Source organism: Peromyscus eremicus, chromosome 5 (assembly GCF_949786415.1).
Source record: "Peromyscus eremicus chromosome 5, PerEre_H2_v1, whole genome shotgun sequence".
NCBI lineage: Eukaryota > Metazoa > Chordata > Mammalia > Rodentia > Cricetidae > Peromyscus > Peromyscus eremicus.
The window spans coordinates 109789723-109811097 of record NC_081420.1 but is presented as its reverse complement, the minus strand read 5'-3'; the positions used below and the strand labels follow the sequence as shown (position 1 = coordinate 109811097).

The 21375-nt window shown below is 36.5% G+C and overlaps 1 protein-coding gene across 1 annotated transcript in view; it reads right to left on the bottom strand.

Annotated features, from left to right (window-relative positions):
- Window positions 1-18495: 18495 nt before the first annotated feature.
- Window positions 18496-21375, bottom strand: part of Cdh8 (cadherin 8) — a 357383-nt gene continuing 354503 nt past the window's right edge. Inside the window, exon 11 of the mRNA XM_059263074.1 lies at window positions 18496-19293. Coding sequence (XP_059119057.1) covers window positions 18800-19293 — 494 coding nt within the window. The 3' untranslated portion in view covers window positions 18496-18799. The remainder of the gene's footprint in view (window positions 19294-21375) is intronic.

Below are 21375 nucleotides of genomic sequence, written 5' to 3'. Positions count from 1 at the left end.
TGTCAGGGTCTTCAATTCGATTCCATTGGTCCACATGTCAATTTTTATGCCAGTACCAAGCTGTTTTTATTACTGTAACTCTATAGTAGAGCTTGAAGTCAGGGATCGTGATGCCTCCAGAGGTTGTGTTATTGTACAGGATTCTTTTGGCTATCCTGGGTCTTTTGTTTTTCCATATGAAGCTGAGTATTATTCTTTCCAGGTCTGTGAAGAATTGTGTTGGTATTTTGATGGGGATTGCATTGAATCTGTAGATTGCTTTTGGTAAGATTGCCATTTTTACTATGTTAGTCCTGCCTATCCATGAGCATAGGAGATCTTTCCATTTTCTGACATCCTCTTCAATTTCTTTTTTCAAGGACTTAAAGTTATTGTCATATAGGTCCTTCACTTGCTTGGCTAGTGTTACCCCAAGGTATTTTACGTCATTTGTGGCTATAGTGAAGGGTGATGTGTCTCTGATTTCCTTCTCAGCTTCTTTGTCCATTGTATATAGGAGGGCTACTGATTTTTTTGAGTTGATCTTGTATCCTGCTATGTTGCTGAAGGTGTTTATAAGTTGTATCAATTCCTTGGTGGAATCTTTGGGGTCACTCAAGTATACTATCATGTCATCTGCAAATAGGGAAAGCTTGACTTCTTCCTTTCCAATATGTATCCCCTTAATCTCCTTATGTTGTCTTATTGCTCTGGCTAGAACTTCAAGTACTATATTGAATAAGTATGGGGAGAGTGGACAGCCTTGCCTCGTTCCTGATTTTAGTGGAATTGCTTTGAGTTTCTCTCCATTAAATTTGATGTTGGCTGTTGGCTTGCTGTAAATTGCCTTTATTAGGTTTCAGTATGTTCCCTGTATTCCTGATCGCTCCAAGACCTTTATCATGAAGGGGTATTGGATTTTGTCAAATGCCTTTTCTGCATCTAGTGAGATGATCATGTGGTTTTTTTCTTTGAGTTTGTTTATATGGTGTTTTACATTGACGGACTTTCATATGTTGAACCACCCTTGCATCGCTAGAATAAAGCCTACTTGATCATGAAAAAATCATCCTGAATGAGGTAACCCAGACTCAGAAAGACAAACATGGTATGTACTCACTCATAGGAAGATACTAGATGTGGAACAAGGATGACTGGACTGCTACTCACATCACCAGGGAGGCTACCTGGAAAACAGGACTTCAAGAAAGACATTGGGATCGCCCAATGACAGAGAAATGAAATGAGATCTACATGAACAGCCTGGACATGAGTGGGGGTAGTGAAGGGCGAGGGTCGAGGGAAAGAGAGCTTGGGGGAACGGGAGATCCCAGCTGGATCAACAACAGAGAAGGAGAACAAGGAATAGGAGACCATGGTTAATGAAGACCACATGAGAATAGGAAGAAGCAAAGTGCTAGAGAGGCACATAGAAATCCACAAAGATACCCCCACAACAGACTGCTGGCAATGGTCGAGATACAGCCCGAACTGACCTACTCTGGTGATGGGATGGCCAAACACCCTAATTGTCTAGCTAGAAACCCCATCCAACTACTGAGGGATCTGGATGCAGAGATCCATGGCTAGGCCCCGGGTGGATCTCTGGGAGTCCAATTGGCGAGAATGAGGAGGGTTTGTATGAGCGAGAATTGGTGAGACCAAAATTGGATAAACACAGGGACAAATAGCCAAATGAATGAAAACACATGAACTATGAACCAATGGCTGATGGGTCACCAACTGTATCAGGCCCTCTGAATGGGTGAGACAGTTGATTGGCTTGATCTGTTTGGGAGGTATCCAGGCAGTGGGACTGGGTCCTGTGCTCATTGCATGAGTTGGCTGTTTGAAACCTGGGACCTATGCAGGGTTGCTTGGCTCGGCCTGGGAGGAGGGGACTGGACCTGCCTGGACTGAGTCTACCAGGTTGATCTCAGTCCTCGGGGGAGGCATTGCCCTGGAGGAGGTGGGAATGGGGGCTGGGCTGGGGGAAAGGTGAGGGGGCAGGAGGGGGGAGAACAAGGGAATCCATGGCTGATATGTAGAACTGAATTGTATTGCAAAATAAAAATAAAAAAAATTTAAAAAAAAAAGAAAAGTTATCACTGTGAAAGCATAATGACCTGAGTTTTGATCTCCAGCACCCATGTAAAAAGTGCCATCTAACTATATATCTGTCATCCTTACACTGGGGACATAGAAATGGGAGGCAAGCCAGATCTGTCAGTGATCACCTCCTTCAGATCACTGCACACAAGCAATTCTTCAGAGATGGCCTCCATGACTACATTACCTGATTTGTCTTCCTGGTTTCTGTCACAATTTTTCTTTTTTTTTCTTTCTTTCTTTTTTTTTTCTGTGTTGTGCTGTCTTTTTTGTCTGTGCATCTTCCAACTGCACCTGAGTGAAAGAACCAAGACGAGGGCTGGAGTGTGATGCTAACTAGAGTATCTAGCCTTCAACACAGTGGATAGGGTATGCGAAGATTTTTTTAACAAGTATTCTTATTTCAAATTTTAGTAAAGCAGGCAAATGGTCTAATTGTTATTTCTTTTTATTGCAAATGAAATAAAGACACCATGCCAACCATTTATCAATGTCTTTATACTTTCTCTAGGCTGCATCCTCTCTCCATGCCTCCCACTTCACCAGATTGATCCGACTGTTCATTGTCACTGCTTTCCCAGGCACCGAGGTCTCGTCCCTTACTGATTGGGTTTACCACTAGACACGATTCAACATCTCTAACAATTACACAAACAAACATAAAAAGTGTTCTAACTTTTGCTTTGACCCTATAAACACTCACAATTAGTTCTAGTAAGGAATTTATTTACCTCTGATAACTTCCATCTCCCTTTCTTGTGGTCCCACTCTATCACTAAACTGGTTTTGCTCATTGTACTCAGTTCAATCCAGTCTACACTCCTCTATTGTCACCCACAGAAGATAAATTCAGTAGGTATTTTACATATATGTGTGTGTGTGTATTAATCCCATTATACATTCATGTGATATATATATATCCCATTAAAAGTCTCTGTTCATTTTACCAAGTAGACTACCTTGTCAACTTTCCTACTACTGAGCTTCCCCCTAGGCTTCTATATTCAATCTCTTTCTGCTTTCCTCCATTTTCTTTGATTTGCACACTTTATCAGCACAGTAGCTGGATATATTTTATCCTCTTACTCACTATGTCCTTCCACTTATTGAGTACCATGAATAAACTACCGATACATGGAATATTACTTCCAGGATAAAGCTTTCTTGTTTTTGTGTCTGTAGACTTGTTTTTTTTTTTTTTTTGTTCATCCCTTCAATAGCAACACTGAAAGTAACCAGAGGTGACTTCCCAGTTAATCAGTAATTAAAGTTAATGTTAATCTCATTGATCTAATGTGTCTGATCCACTACCTATCTCTCCACTTTATTTTATATTAAATTGTCCTTTTCTCACTCTAAGCTATCCTCAGCCCTCTTCCATTTGGCCTTCAAATTACTTGAGCTATTTTCCTTTTTGATTTATACTACCCCATGATATGGCTTTGCATCTTGTTTCTGTACTGACCTGCCTTTTTCCTGTACTTTAAATGTTAGTTTAAATAGAATTTTTGTACCTCAGAATTTCCTAGTTACCTTAATGAAGTAAGCCTCCCTTATTATCCCCTCTTAAAAATCTTCAAAATGTTTCTTCTTAGCACTTCAGGACTCTCATCTTGTTATATTGTCTGCATATGATTTCAGAATAATTCTTCCTGCAGGTGATGGTTTGAAAAAGACCCCCCCTATGTGTGTGAACTAATATGGTGCAGCTCCAGGATCTGACACAGGAGATCAGTAGTAAGGTTAGGTCTCAGCCTTCACTTGGATCCTCCTTGGCTGAGGACCTTGGGAAAACACAATTCATGTTGGCTTCCATTCTGACACCCACAAGACACATCCACAATAAGCAGTATGAGGTGATCTTTTGCAGGTTTATTTAGACTATTGTTGGCATCCACAACTCTGTTAAATCCGTGAAGGCAAAGGGTATGCCATTTTCATTTCCACTGTACACCCAGAACTCAATATAATCTCTAGCAGATGGGAGGACCAAATACACATTGACAGAGTAAATATATACCAGGTGTATGTTGAAAGACTGAGATTTTTCTTTTTTGGACTTTTGTGGTAGGCAGGTATATAAAGGTTTTTAGCACCAGGTGGCAAGGAAGAAAACAATTTTCCATGCCTCTCTGCTGAAATTTCCTCCCATGAATGAGAAGTTAATAGTCTGTTATCTCCTAGTATCATTGACTGAGGCACACGCCTCTTTCTTCTTTCCAGGTGTGTTGAGAAAAGCCCATTTCTTCCCAATAGTTAAATAGAAGCAGAGATTCACAGATAAGCATGAGGTCACAGTCAGTTATGACCCATGTTGTAAATGTAAGAGACATTGAATCATTACCAAACGATTGTAGGTTGAATTTTAGAGTTATAAAGAAGACTTCCTCTAAATATCTGTTCAGGATAAAAGGTAAGCTGAATACCATTAGAAATTGTTTTTCCATATAAAGAAATCTTGTGTGTATAATAAAAGCCAAACTAAAAAATGCTATAATTTCCCAACTTGTTCACAGATAATGGATTAAAGCCTGGCTTTCCTGAATGTGTGCAAAAAGCAATTAAGAAATCTATGAATCCCAGAGGATATTTCAATACTGTTTAGAAATGAAATTTATAAATCAATGACATGATGAAGATCATCTTGTCATCTTACAAAAACAATACTGAATAAGAATACTGGCTTTTGGGAGCCTGTTCCTCATACTAAGTTGCCTTGCCCATCCTTAATACAAGAAGAGGTGCTTAGTCTCGTACTACAACTTGAAATTATCATGCTTGGTCCACATTCATAGGAAGCCTGCTATTTTTTGAATAGAAATGGAGGAGGACTAGAAGGGAGTTGCAGAGGGGAAAAAGGAGGGGGACTGGGAGGACAGAAAGGAAGGGTAACCGCGGACAGGGTGAAAAGTAAATTAATTAATTAATTAATTAATTAATAAAGGAATATGTACCACATATTTTTCACTTCTTCTAGCAATTTTAATTGACTACAATTCACCCATAGGCTATAGTTTTGAACTTTCCAATTAGGCAAGAACATGAGTTTTACATAATTATTTCATGTTTTTAGTATTGTTTTCTCAAACTACGTAGTTATTTTAATTGTCTGTATTTGTTGGCATCCATTAAAACATATGGGAATACTACCCCATAGTTCCTAACCTAGACACAGTGCATCAGTTTGCTGTAATTCCTTTGGTACTGAATAGTTCTTTTTAAGTAGTAATGCAGTGGTAGTTTGAATGTGATTGGACCCCATTAGCTCATAGGGAGTAGCATTATTAGAAAATGTGGCTTTGTTGGCATAGGTATGTCCTTGTTGAAGGAAGGGTGTCACTGTGGAGGCAGACTTTGAAGTTTCATATATGCTCAAGTCATGCCTAGTGCTATGTAAGAACTCTCAGATCCTCTAGCACTATGTCTGCCTGCATGCTGCCCTGCTTCCCACCATGATGATAATGGACTAAATATCTGAACTGTAAGCAGCCATCCCAATTAAATGATTTTCTTTATAAGAGTTGCCATGGTTGTGGTGTCTCATCATGGCAGTAGAAACTCTAATCCATATGCTGTCCCTGGATGGTTAAAGGGAGTGCATAAAATCCCCTTTCTTTACCATACCCAAGCATTTTGTACTAAAAACAAGTCTTTAGCTTTCTTTCCAGTATCCAGCAACTGTTTATGCTCATTGTCTAGTCAGGACTAAGAAAATGTGAGCTTTTTTCTCTGGTGTTACATTTGGTATACCTAAACTTATACATACCCTTGAAGTTACGTGCTCCTTCAACTATCCTGTGTTACCTGCTCCTTCAGCTATCCTATTTTCCTTATTTGAGGTATCATGTCTTTCTTCTCAGTATTTCATTGTCATATATCCCTGTATCTTCCTTTAACTCAGTTAAACAATTTAGAAAGCCAGTCATCAAAAACTGAAGCTTAAACATGTCAGTTACACAGACACTAAATGTTTAGAATCCAAAGAGTGTATGTATTTCTATATCCATGGAGTTATAGTGGAAGAAATCAATAATTTCCTTTGAAAGTCTGGAATGTCCAATCTTGAAATGGAAAAACAAATCAAATGGGAATCTACTATCAAAGTATAATGTCAGAGAACATTGAACTATGAATAAATCCACCAGACAACAAGCTGGGCCATGAAGCACATACTCAGAAAAAGTGGATATGGAAGAGATTCCAAATACATTGAGAATGGAAAAAGTTATCAGTAAGTACTCACAAAGTGATCTCAGTCACTTTGTAAACATTTATGGTAACAAGGAAGAAGGCAGTTTTAACCCACAATCTGGATCTTGCAACTTTGTATAGTTTGTGGTATTTTCCCTTTAATTTTTATTACAGGAATTTACAAGGTTTGATTTTTGTGCTGGATGAGGAATTAACTCAGTTATCTATGTATTTCTGTCTAAAATAATATAATTAAATTGAGTCACAAAATAGTCTCAAAGATTTCGTCATCACTGTCCCACAAATATATTTATTTGGTTGTAATTTGTAAGTGAGAAACTGCATGTCATCCTCCCACACTGTCAGCATAGGCAAGAGGAGGGCAATCCCTTTAGAGTGTGATGAACAAAACTATCATCAAAATGGAAGGCTGGCACAATTGTGCTCAGCCTGTATCAAGGACAGCAGATTTCCAAGTACAACTGTAGAAACAGTGTTACCCTTAGCATGGGAGTTATTGACTGCAAAAGGCTAGCATTCCATTCTTCCAAAACAAGCATTAAGAGAATGTCCTGTGGAGTAGATAATACAAGGGAATGAAATGCAAATTGCAGCCAAACACACACATACATAAAAAATGATAAAATTGACAATGACTGCCTGAAGGTTCCCAGTTCAGCATAATACTGTCAAGAACAATCTACAAAATGTTTGCATTCTTATGCATGCTCTGATGTGCTGGATAGAGTGTTACATTACAAAAAGTCAGTTCTTTTTATGGGGAAATAATTATTGTTGCATTCCCTTTACCCAATCTGAAAATTATCTACCTTTGTGTGTGTGTGTCATAGTCCTTTGATAACATTTAAAAATCCAGATTTTTTGAACTGCTTCAAATCTTCTCTACCAACATATAACCCTTTTATGGCTAGTCCTTTATTTATAAACAAGGCAGTCTGTGTTGTGTGTCAGTTTTAATAGAACTGTTGCATAACTCCCAGTGCTTAATATATGTGGTTTCTATGTACACACAACATGGTTTTGTCATCTGACACCTCTCCATATTCATCAATGCCTTATGATAGTGTCTGGCTTATTATCAACATGGCTTGTACATCTCTCTCCAATTATTATTGCGTAAGTCAAATTTGTGACTTATTTCACAGTTACTCCTACTTATCAGAAATATAAACAAAGTAGAATGTAAGCCGAATTGCTAAATGGTCTTGTTAATAAAAAACTCAGAGCTAGATATTGGGGTTAAAACCAAGAGATAAGAGGAATAGGACAAGCCATAGCCAACCAACCTCACCTTAATAGCCCTCGGCCTCCAAAGAGACCTACTTTCTGTATACTCATGCCTATATGCCTTACTATTCTACATTTCACTTCCTCTCTCTGCCCAGCTACATCACTTCCTGTCTGTCTGTACAGACCTCAGACCTCTATGGTTAGTGCTGGGATTAAAGGCATGTGTCACAGTGCCTGGCTCTGTTCCCCAGTGTGGCCTTGAACTCACAGAGATCCAGGTGGATCTCTGCCTCCTAAATGATAGGATAAAAGGCGTATGCTACCATTACCTGACTTCTATGTTTAACACAGTGGCTGGCCTTTTCCTCTGATTCTCAGATAAGCTTTATTAGGGTGCACAATATTTGGGGGGACACAATATATCACTATAGTAGATATTAAAGTTAAATAAATGTATGTCAATATCCTCCTATGACCCTCTGTATGAAGAGGAAAGTAAATTTGTTTTATCGTGTTCATCCATTTCTTAAAAAAAAAAAAAAAAAAAAAGTCAATCTTCTGACCTAACAGTTATTGGCACTTAAATTTTGTTACACAAAATACTTCCACCTAAAAAGTTGAAACTGGTTATTTGGTGAAAACTATAAGGAATCCATAGTATTTGTATTACAATATGATTTTTTTTTCTTTTTGGTTTTTTGAGACAGGGTTTCTCTGTGTAGCTTTGCTCCTTTTCCTGGAACTCACTTGGTAGCCCAGGCTGGCCTCGAACTCACAGAGATCTGCCGGGCTCTGCCTCCCGAGTGCTAGGATTAAAGGGGTGTGCCACCAATGCCCCGCTTTTTTTTTTTTTTTAAGAATTTTTGGTATTTCGATGTGGATTGCTACTTCTAAGTGAGCCTGGGACAGTGTGCATTTTGAGAAATATGTATTGGAAACCCAAAACCTTTGACTTAGCGTACTTATCTAAATCTTAAAGGGTTCTATTCTTCTGCTCAGCACAACTACATAGTCGAGTGGGGCCTTTCAACATAGTCCAGGTTCTTTAGATTAATTAATTATGATAGTGTCCCACTGTCCCACAAATATATTTATTTGGTTGTAAGTGAGAAACCTGCTGACTGTATGTCATCCTCCCACACTGTCAGCATAGGCAAGAGGAGGGCAATCACTTTAGAGTGTGATTAATAAAACTATCATCAAAATGGAAGGCTGGCACAATTGTGCTCAGCCTGTAATAAAGACAGGAGATTTCCAAGCACAATTGTAGAAACTGTTACCCTTAGCATGGGAGTGATTGACTGCTAAAGGCTAGCATTCCATCCTTCCAACACAAACATTAAGGGAATGTCCCATGGAGTAGATAATACAAACCATAAACTACACACATTTATTCTATGATTCTTCTCCAATAAACTTATGTCCAAGGAATGTGGTATTCAATTTTTGTCATGTGTTCATTTATGAACTTCAAAGAAAATAATTAACTGATATACTATTGTTAGGAAGCAAAAATAAGTATTCTTAGTTATGGATCCCCTAAGAAAGAGATGTTTGCTTATATTTTCATTATTGTATCTAATTGCTTAATTATTTAGTAATAATTTAATTTGTTAAAGAAATGACATAATTAAAATATATTGGTATAACACTATAACACTATATGTAGTATAAAATGTCTTATCATTTATATTATGATTTTATTAAAATTTCAATGTTAATAATTATAATTCCTATTTTAAAATTTTTTCACTTAGGATATTTCAAAATGGATGAATGTCTGTTTCAAAGCATTGTTAAATTATTGCTATGTAATATTAAATTTACATAATTAATAACTATTCCTTCTATAAGAACACAGTGAGTATTTTCAATATGTCTCATAAAAAGTCAAGCATAGTAAATAACAAAGATTATTTTCTCTCATTACCCCATAGAATCATTGCTATGTGATAAGAGAAACAATGAAGAACCATTCATTATCTTCACCAACAGTTGATTGCACTCACAGTTTTACACCTGTCTTATGGACTCAAAATAAATGCTAAACCTTTCGCATTTGCACAGTGTAACTCAAATTGAGTTGATTTTAACTCATGTACTGACATTGGCTTCACAACCTGCAACAATAATTCTGTAGATCTTTTATTGCTTCATTTGTGTTGCTTGTTGGGCATTGCAGTTTGCTTCTCTGTTGCTATAATAAATACCATGAACAAGAGAAACTTGGAGAGGAATGAATTTATTTCATTATGCACTTCCAGGTCATGATCAATCACTAATGGGACAGGATCCAGGGAGGAACAGTAATCATTGCCTTGCTGACATTCTCATTACCAGCAACTTTTTTGTGTTGTTGTTTTTGTACAGCTCAAGTCTACCTACATAGGGATGTTACCACCTACTGTAGGATGGTTATTTCTTCATCAAATAGCCATCAATAAATGTCCCAAATACGTACAAACAAGTCAATCTGATGGATACAGATGTTCAGTTGAGGATTCTTCTCAAATGTGTCAAACTGAACACAAAGATTAGCTGTCACATCTTGTAGAATATTATTTTAAGGTGTGTTTCTTTTGTTTATGTTGCATCTATTTAACTCTGTGAAGCTGTGTTACTGTGCCTGTCTAAAACACCTGATGCTCTAAAAAAAGAACTGAATGGCCAATAGCGAGGCAGCAGAAATGATAGGCAGAGTTGGTAGGCGGAGAGAATATATAGTAGGAGAAATTTATAAGTAAGAATACACCTCTTTTTGTGATTTATTTGGGAGCTGAGTGGTGGGCCCCCAAAGGAGCAAAAACAAACAACCACACCCAGTATTTTCTGTATGTCTACAAAGCTTCATGTTTTTCCTGCCCAATAGTAGTAGTTAGGAATTCAACTACTATTTTGAACATTTCTTGTCTTACCATCCTAAGGGAATGTACTCTACAATTCTCTATTATTTTATTTGCTACAGGAGTTGAGTATATAACTATTTTTAAGATAATTAGCAAAAATTAAGCCATATATTTGAAAGAGAGTAAAGACTGCTAAATGGAAGTGTTTGGAGAATGGAGAAGGAAGGGAACATAATTATACTATGACCTCAATATATATATATATATATATATATATATATATATATATATATATATATATATATATATAATTTTAAAAGTAAATGAATTAAATTTCCTAGACTTCTTGTATAATTTTCTAAGGGTTTTTTTAAAAAAAAATGTTTAGGGTCATAAGCTCTATCAGACATTCAAAAAATATATCTAGGAATGTGTTAACAAGATTTTTTTTGTTTCTGCTAATTAAATATTATGCAAATTATATTACTAGAATGAACTGTATTATAGCAGGCATATAGCCAAACCTGGTAGAGTAGGCAAACTTGGTAGAATAGTTAAGAGGATTAAAAGTTAAAGGATTCCCTGGACTACAGAATGAGTTAGGGACTAGTAAGGAAGTTATTGAGACCATGTATGAAAATTAAAACGAAAAGAGCTGGGGGTACAGCTCAGTGTTGAAGCACTGGCATAATAGGATTGAGGCCCTGGACTTAATCATCACAGCAATCAGTGAATCAATCAACTAATAATGCTATCTATTATATAAATGGTTGCACTCACAGAATGGGTTGCTTACACTGAAATGAAGTTACAATAATTTAGGTGCATTTTCTTAAAATAGTGTTTTATATAAGAATTTCTCATTTTTTTCTGTGCAAGACTTTCTATCCAGATTGCCACTGATGCAGTGTATATACGCATGAGTGTGTATACATAGATACATATATGTGTATAAAATGAACAGCTTATTCAACCTGTTTACTCTGTGTAATTAATGTTACTTTTATGTATGTTTTCAGATTTGAAAATTTGATATTAGAAAACAAAAATCTCTCCTTTTTTAATTTTGTTCATCAAGTGAATACACCATGACTACCAATTTAATATCTGACTCCCACTCTTGTAAATTTATTAGCACTGTAGTAGTCAAAGCCATCATTGTTTTTTGGGGTAGAACAATCCTATTTGAGTGTGCTACTATCATTCCGGTGTCTTACAATCTTATTTTTATACAGGAAGCTCAGTGATATTTTTAAAACTACAAGCCAAGGCTGGGTCTATAGTTTGGTGTCAGAGTGCATGTGTTACTGCCATGATGCTCTGGGTTTAATTCCTGGTCCTATCAAAAAGCCCTACAAATCTTAGGGTCAGGACATGTCACTGCCCTTTAAATCTTTCCCATAAAGTGAACCAAAGTAGCTCATCCTGGTGAGCAATGACATCTCTGCTCAGCTCTTCACATCTTGTGACTCTTTCTCCTCATCCGTGATAATGTATTTACCTCATCTTCATTTACTACATATGTCATTGGTTTCATATGGGACAGCAATTATACCATCACTATCTCCTGATTTCTAGGCTTTGCTTTTACAAAATATGGCAACTCAAAAATTTCCCAGAGAAATCTACTTCAAATATTCAGATTCTTACATATTCTTCTTATGTGTTCCTATTTTTCTTATTTTATGTATTTTCCTTCTTCCATGCCACCAGGTTTTCAAGAATATACTTATTTTATTATAATCATCTAGAACATTGGAATATCATTGTAGCATATTCTGTTCTCTAAGTAAGGACCTAGAAATTTTGTCACATGGAGATTTTGCATGTCGAAAAGTCCATTGAGAAAAGCTGCTGACTCAGCATTAATTTTCAGGTCCCCTGAACCTGGCCCTCTTCGATGATATGCAATATTTTTGTCTAAGACTCATTTCAGCACAGCCTCGGGCAATACATAGTGCCTGAATTGGCAGGCTGTGCTAATCTTTGTCTTTGTTTTTGTAACACTCCTAGCCTTTCCAACAGTAAAGACAAGTCTAATATTTCATCATGTATTGGCTTCTATACTAATTTATCCAATATATGTCATTTCTTTGAGTAGCAAAAGAAATACGTTAAGCATATATGATTTTCCTGTCACAGACACTGTTTCCAGAACAGGTTTTGTAGAAAAGACATCTTTTGTTAGGAAGAAATTTTAAAAGTTTATTTGAACAATCATTATTGATAGTACTAACAATGAACTTAGATCATCTAGCTACATATCTGACAATCAAACTTGACAAACAACTCATAGCTCTCAAACTTTAGATGTCAAATTACAGAATATCTTTTTTTTTAAAAGTATCAGAGAGACTCACATTCAAGGGAAAGCGTGTAATGGAAACAGAGAGTTGTCCCAGTCAATGATTCATAATTGCTGAGTTCAACCTTAGACAGTAATTGTTAAAATATTGCTCATATGCATGTAGCCCTGGAGATCTTTGAATAAACAGAGGTTTGAAAGAACTAACAAGTGCCTTTAGCAACTTCTCTTTTCCTTTTGAAGTTCTGGCCTCTTGGTTCACTGAAGTCACTGTTGTCCATAGTCCTTTTCTTCAGGCAACATTCTCTGGTATTCCTCTTAGCAAGCCTCTTCTATCATCTGTGAATAACAATAGAGAAATCCATTATCTATTTGTATAGCCAAGTGGAGGTTATACCTGTATTCAAGGTGTGAGTCAGCTTGTGTCAGGTCACTCAGGTTGAAAGGAGAGTCTCACAGGCACTCATGCCACCAGGAAGTACCCTTCTCTCGAGCTGCCATCATTAAAAGAAGAGCATCCAAGCTAAGCACTCTCAATGTCACAATCCAAGAAATGACCCAAAAGACTAGAGTTCAGCTTCTGTCTCCTGTACTTATCTGTAAATTAGTGTTGGCAAACCCCTTAATAAATTCCTAAAAATGTCTTTTTTTTTTTTATGTTGCTCACCGCACATGGTATAATTTAGCCACCCTCAGGGTATTCTCTGTACATTTGGATTCTTCTTTGAGCTTTCAAATGTATCATTGATACTTATATGTGCTTTTTATAATTTATCCTCTGAGGTTACAGAAAATATATGACTTCTTTCTACTCATTGCTGAAATTTCATCTTTGAAAGCAAAGCTCTCATGAAGTCTTCTTGCTTTGAATTTTGTGTTTCTTCCTTGAATAGAGCAATAGGTAACTTACTTTTGTTTCTTACCATTTGAAGGCTCTTAAAACACTTAGAGCAAGGACTATTTAAGGGAAGTTAGCAACTCTGTTGTGAGAGCCTTGTGCCAGCCCAGATTTAAATGCTGTTTAACCACAGACAAAGAATGTCCCAGTGATTAGTTTAGGTGTGCTCTATTAGCATCAATTTATACATGGGGAAGGATGTTCAAAGATACCATCACATTTAACTTTTCTGTAATTCCTATGTAGCCTAATTCCAGATCTGATACATGTTCAGTAAATGTAGTAGACAAATTTCTTGTAGAAGCAGTAGGATTTTTAATTGCACGCGTTCAATATTTTTGGAAGTCATCCAAAATAATAGTACTGGGATACTGTAAATGTTAAGGATATACTCTGATCAATAATTGTGTGTCAACTATACAGAAAATGCTCAAAATAAATATCTCCTTTAATAATGGACAATGGAAACATCATAATTATCATAAACAAGAACAGAAATGATAGTAAACAGTTTATTCACTTTTTGGCCATCTGAGCAACAATGCAAAGGACTTTGTTTAGCAAAGAAAACTGTGTTGGAATCAAAGAAACGGAAACATAGAGAAAATTATTTCCTACAAAATATATTCTACAATTATTATCTTCACAAAAATACAATGATACAAAAGCATCCAAATCCATCTTCTCAGTGAGATGCATTTAATCCTAATCCCAGGCTTTATGAGTTATTATTATGTTCATAAACAAAATTCAAAATTCACATTTAAAACCTTTTACCCCAAGACAGATTTCTTTCAACTTCAAGGTTAGAGTCAGAAAAACAAAGAACCATCATTTCAAGTTTTTTTTTTTGTAGTCTGTGAGACTGTGAAATGGAAACATACTATTATTGAAATGAGAACACATTAATTAGTTTAAATTCTCCAAAGTAATTTATCTCAAGTGTGTGTGTGTGTGTGTGTGTGTGTGTGTATGTGTGTGTGTGTGTGTATGTGTGTGTGTATGTGTGTGTGTGTGTGTGTATGTGTGTGTGTGTGTGTGTGTGTATGTGTGTATGTGTATTTGTGTACATGCATATCTATGGGTATAGATATATCTATGTGGACATTCATACGAATGTGTGCGCATTCTTTTTTGTGTTGATGTTCATGTTTAAATTGTGCATTCATGCAGCTTTTATAGTGATGCCCACTGTTACCTTATCTCTTTGACTGACAGTGATGGGATTTCAGGCACGCTCAACCTTTCCAACAGTGCCAGTGATGGGATTTTTTGAAATCTTATTACTGGTTGCAGTGCCTTGATCTCAGATGGAACTTTCAATCAAAAAGGCAATCAGAAGGTTATACATTCGTGAGGTTCCCTGCAAAGCCAACGACCGCATAATACAACATGTTGCAAAGGACTACTTGCCTCCAGTCCTTATGTGGCTATAAAAAGTAATTGGCTACTTAGCTCTCAGCACCCGTTTTCCTTCTCTAAAATACAGATAGCCCAGCTCTCTGTGGAGTCTCAGTGTGGAGTCGGCTGCTCCTAGGAGATTTCTAAGTCTCATGCAGAGACTTGTCTTACTTTAAGCATATGATTAAGCAAACTCTCAAAAGACACATTTGTCTCTTTCCTTGGATTCTTGCTTCACTGGGGATACTGATGAATCCAAGTTTCCTTTCATGTTATATACACACATACACTTATCCCCCCCTTTTTTTTTGGGCACAAAACATTTTTACTGTAAAGTTTGTATCATGGACAGCACAATTTGGTGTGGGAAAGGTAACACATGAATATATTTATAGAATACTTCAGCTGTATTATCATAAACCATTTTAAATTGTATATTGACTGCACTCATAGTGAGAATTTTATAAGGAATGCTTTGTTAATATTTGGTAATATGTTTGTGTAGAGATGAAAAAAAATGTTTGATCAAATCACATGGAAACTAGAGGCAAGGTTTGATTCCATGTGGTCTCCAGTCATGCGAGGATACCTCAGTTCCTCAGAGGAGATCCTTGCAGTGAAGTAAGCAAAAGGGAGACTAGCTCCTTTTCACATATTATTTGGCACAGAATTCTTGGGCAGTGATTAAAAGGGACTGGTGCTTGGGACACACAAATACTACAAGACACAATAGAATGAGTGTCAAATGAAGCACTATTATAGTTGATAAATAACCATACGTGTGTGGAGATTCATTTGATGTGTCAGTATTGTTTACACAAAAGAATTTCATTAATATAAAATGATAATAAAGTTAAAATGCATTGCTTGAAAAGTTGAGGAAGGAATCCTTAAATTTTAATAAAACACTTTGGATCTCTGTTTCCCTGTTTTGAATGTGGAAATTCTAGTAAGTTTGTTGCTAAAGTAAATGTTACAGCTTACTTGTATGTGTGTGGGTTTTGGGGTATAATTTAAATTCAGAGTACTCTAAAAGCATATTTCACATACCAAAACCATATTATCCACACATAACCATACACAGCACCACTTTATCCAGATTATCAAAACTTTATATTGGCTTCAATAAACAAAATGCTTAGATGGTAGTGGAAAGAAGTGTTATATGGAGTTCATGTTTCCATGATGTCTTCCTGGGCAAAGTAAAATTTAAAGGAAGATTGGAAAAATTGTTTCAGCCTACATTGTCTCCTATCATATGAATATTTCTACTGATCAACAATGCTGAGAATGGTGATTTTTATATTCCTATAAAAGAATACTGTGATATGTCAGTTAAATATGTCTCTGTACAGCAGTTTCCTACAAAATAAAGAGAGATGAGTGAAGTGAAAGGGGAAAATAAAAAGTAATTCCACTTTAGTTCATAATATGAAAGAGAGTTAGGATTTGGGATTTTAATGTTACTATAACTGGTATCAATGTATTTTATGACTCTTGCTAATCTGCTATATAGAAAAGTCACTGTAGATTCTGACTTCATGAAAAGTGTTCAGTAGCCACTCAGATAAGTATAAAAAGATTATGTTCAGGCAATAGGGAACAAGAAGGAGGTGGTAAGCTACTGGATACTAATTAAATTTTAATTGAATAGTCACTTTGTTTCTGTCATGATGGAGACAGCTTCCAGAAACTGTCCCCCATCTCCAAGCCAAACCCATGCCTTCCTTAAGTAGCCCAAGCTAGGGACTGAGGTAGCAGGTGACAATAGTCTACCTATCTTGCTATATTGGATCCTCTAAGGATCTAGAAAAGAATGGTTTTCATATCTGCAATGTAGTCTAGGTTCTTTCTCCAAATCCTGTTCTCTAATCCCTTCATTTCTTCATGTGTTGGACTGTAATCTCCAAAGTGTAGGCTTTTCCTGTGCACAATTGCCTTCTTGTTCTTTTATCCTTTCCTGCTAACTCCACCCCACCTTCTACCTCCAGGGGTCCCAAAGACATACTAGACTGCCTTTTAGTTATGGCATTTATTTTTATGTCTCTGATATTTTCTTGCTATGGGATCAATAGCAATCCATTCCTCTTCTCTGGTTCTCTATTATAATAAAGATTCTTAAAACTAAAAGTGCCCCACAGTATGGTTTGATTGCACAGTTTGGAATTTCAGTTAAAGTCAATTGTTCTGCCAAGAAATCTTCATGTAGCTGGACAAAATGATGACAACAAAGGTATTTATAAAAATATATTTCACAAAGTAGGAAACAATACAGGAGTTTCTCTGAATACAACACATGGAGTAAATAAACAATATTGCATTAAAGCAAAGTAGAAAAGTAAAATGATCTGCATGTAATACTTGAGGTTTATCATACATTTTCTACTTCTACATGGCAGGTTTGCATTACAAATTAAATATGCTCACATCTCTTAGTGTTGCTCTGTTTTTGTAATCTAACACGTTCTGCGCATCACCATGACCAGGGACAGAAGTGTAAAAAACATAAGCAGTAAAATTATGTACAAATCAGTTCCTGCTTTAAATTAGTTGGGGGAGGACAACTTGAAGCATTTTTATTGGGTGGGGCATTATGTAAATATCTAAAAGTCTAGAGTTTAAATATTCACAGGAATCAATATACTTTCAGATGTTTGTGCTTGTAGTAAAAACACCAAATACTAGGATTATGAAGAAAATAGAAAACAGTCCAAAAGTTTCTCTGGGAAATGCTGTTCCTGTCATTACCAGTCACAAAACACTTTCTACTCTAAAGAGACTATTACCTCTCCCCTTGATAATATTGCCTGCCATACTTAGCTCATCAAAATGTACATGTATTAAACATTCATTGTATAGATATTAATATAAAACAATCTAAAGGATTATTAATGGATATAATTTAATTTTCCCCCAATATAATCCCTTAATCTATAGATTACCAACCTTAATAAATAAAAGCATTATTGGACATCAATAAAATATTTATTTTGAGGATTAAACAAATAAATTCACACGCTAACAATAAAATCATCTGTCTCTGATGTGGTCCACTCTGGAATACAGTTTATCTCTGTGTCCTTGTGGAAGAAGATGAAGTGGAGGGAACCAGGAATCCTGCTTCTAGACACAGCCTGTTTGAATGGCATTTCTCTCCTCCCACCTTTGAGTTGGCATTCCCCACCCTGGAATGGATTACGAACATGTGAATATTTTAAGGCTCGACACAATATTTAAAGATGCTATTCAGTCTCTGGTGAGTGGGGCCAACATTTATGTACAACGTGTGGTCACCGTACCATATAATCTAGGAGGCCTCCCCAATCTCCATAAAGTCATAACGTACAGCAGACCAAAGTATTGCTTTATCATTTGTGACGGGATCCTTATTGGTGAAGGGGAAAAAACCATTTGCACTCATAAAAATCCTTGCAGAAGACACATATCAGCAGCAGAATCCTTGCAGGTCCATTTTTTTCTAATAAAGCACCTTTTAATTTTTTTTCCTCTTAAACAATTCTCTAATGATTAGCTAGGATCCCAATCTCTGACTGAGGCAGTCAGGTAAATATCAAATATCCAAAGACTTCTAGACACTCCACATACTTAATTCACACTCCACAAGATTTATAACCTCCTAACATATACTTTTTATTTTTATTATTTTTTTTGGTTCAACATTAAAATGTGGTTGAGTTTATAGATGATTGGTGCTAAACTTGCCTCTAAAACAAATAGCCACATTTGTTGTATCTAAGGGGAGTGACCCTAGAATATTACAGAATGCTCAGTTCCATAGATTGTTTATATAATCCACTGTCAAGTTTCTTTGTCACTTTCACCAACAGAGTAGAGTTCGCCCAGTCTCTTAAAGCGGGGACCCCAGTCACTGAGGTAGTCAAAATTCTGGTCTGAGTCTGATGTGGTGGACTCCAAGGAGCTGAGGGAGCCAGCCACAGACCCTCGGCCTTCATAGCCATAAATCTGAATGGAGTCATATGGTGGGGCCGTGGGGTCATTATCTGCCTCATGCAGCCTTACATTTATAAATTCATCGACATCAACACCATTTGGAACTGGAGCAAGCCCTTGCCTTGGCATAAACTGCAAATCTGGTTTAATATCCTTACGGGGTAAAAATCCATTAATTCCATCTGGGTTTTGCAAAGTTGCAATGTCAAAAGCCTCTGTGTCCTCCTCCCCGCCTCCTTCATCATCGTAGCGAATGATGTTTTCCCGAACATCTTCATCATCTTTGATAATTAATGGCTCATTTTTATGCCGCCTTAGGGTAACGAACAGAACCACAATGACTGTAAGAAAAACAGCAAATCATAATCAGTCAACAAGCATATCCTGCCACAATCAGAGCAGAATAGATGATAGGGGAGAGGAGCATTTTAAAAAAGTACATATTTACTTCTTTTCAACCCTGCACCTTGAGTCCAGTGCTTTAGTGTTCAGTTGTGCTGATATCAAGACTGTCAAAATCTTTAAAATAAAATTAGACTAAACTCTCCTCTGAATGATAAACACTAAACTTTTGTACATATTACTTCAAATCACTTTTGTTTAATAAACATTTAGTTGTGGTATAAAATGCATATAATCTGGAATCAGCTCTTAATGTGAGCCTTACAAAATAGAAAATAGCATCCACAGCATGATTAACACATTAAGTATATTGTGTGAACTATTCAATATCCTTGATTTCTGTCTATGTTTCTTAGATGTAGTATGTATGGTATTTGAAAAATTCTTTTTAAGATGGTGCTGATGCTGGTAGCAGTGATGAAACCCAAGGCATTCTACATCCTTTTAAGCACTCAATCACTGAACTATGGCCACAGCATATAGTGATATTTTATTTGTACTGAAATGTGATTTGTATGTTAATAAAGTTGCCCAGGGGTCAGAGCTATTAGCAAGCCATAGCAAAAGCTGGGCGGTGGTGGTGCATGTCTTTAATCCCAGCACTTGGTAGACAGAGCTAGATAGATCTCTGTGTGTTCAAGGATACATCCAGCATTGGAGACACACGTCTTTAATCTCAATACCAACCATAAAAAGACCTAGAGGTCTGTACAGACAGGCAGTGACGAGGCGGTCATGTGGTTGGGTTTACAACCAATGAGAAGACAAAACAGAAAGTCTTTATAAAGACAGACACACAGGAAGTAGTTCTCTTTTGGAGAGGTAGGACCACCGTGATAGTAAAGTGTAAGGTTTTTAGCTCTTAGTTATTGCTCTGACCTCTTGGCTTTTATCTCTGTATTGGCTCTGTTTCTTATTTAATAAGACGGTTGGTTACTTCTACATTTGGCGCCCAACATGTTGGTCTGTATGTCAAATGTATTGCTCTGATTGGTCAATAAATAAAACACTGATTGGCCCATAGCCAGGCAAAAAGTATAGGCGGGACTAACAGTGAGGAGAATTGAGAGAACAGGAAGGCAGAGGGAGACACTGCCAGCCGCCGCCATGACAAGCAGCATGTGAAGATGCCGGTAAGCCATGAGCCATGTGGCAAGGTATAGATTAATAAAAATGGATTAATTTAAGATATAAAAACAGTTAGCAAAAAGCCTGCCACGGCCATACAATTTGTAAGCAATATAAGTCTCTGTGTTTACTTGGTTGGGTCTGAGCGGCTAGGGGACTGGCGGGTGATAGAGATTTTTCCTGAATGTGGGCTAGGCAGAAAAACTCTAGCTACAACAGCATATATTATAATAATTAAGTTATTCTCCAATTAAATGATAGATTACTTTCACACAATATAAATTGTTACACAGATAATGTTATATTCAAGGGCAGTTGGCAATCCTCTATCTAGAAAGATTGTCCCAATTTAGGGTAAGAGAAAGTACTATTACTGAAGTAGTTACCAGGTAAATGAATCATGAACTGACACAATCCTTAAGATAATTATTTTTCAAGATAAAAATAAGTCATAATTACTCCTTTTGATATTTTCTTAGAAAGAAAACTCCAAATTATAGGCTTTTGGGCCACAGAGTCTTAATATGTAGCCAAGGATGGCCTGGAACCCCAGGATCTCCTCTTTCTCCCAAGTGCTGGATTACAGGGATGATTTTACCATATTCAGGCTTATTCGTATTTTTATAATAAGAATTTTTAATGGAAAGGTAATAGAACTTTTCTCTCAATTTGCATTCATTGTTGTAATTTTACCTTATACCAACAAAATTATCTATAAAATGAAATATTGTTTTAAAGAGCACATATTTTTATCTGCTTACTTATTTTCTTTGTATCTCACTGAACTCTGAGATTTGATGATGCAATTATCCAATCCTTGAGTCATTTATATTCAGTGGAATGTGGATACGGAACTACTTCTTATACTAAACTCATTTACAACCTGCGATTTG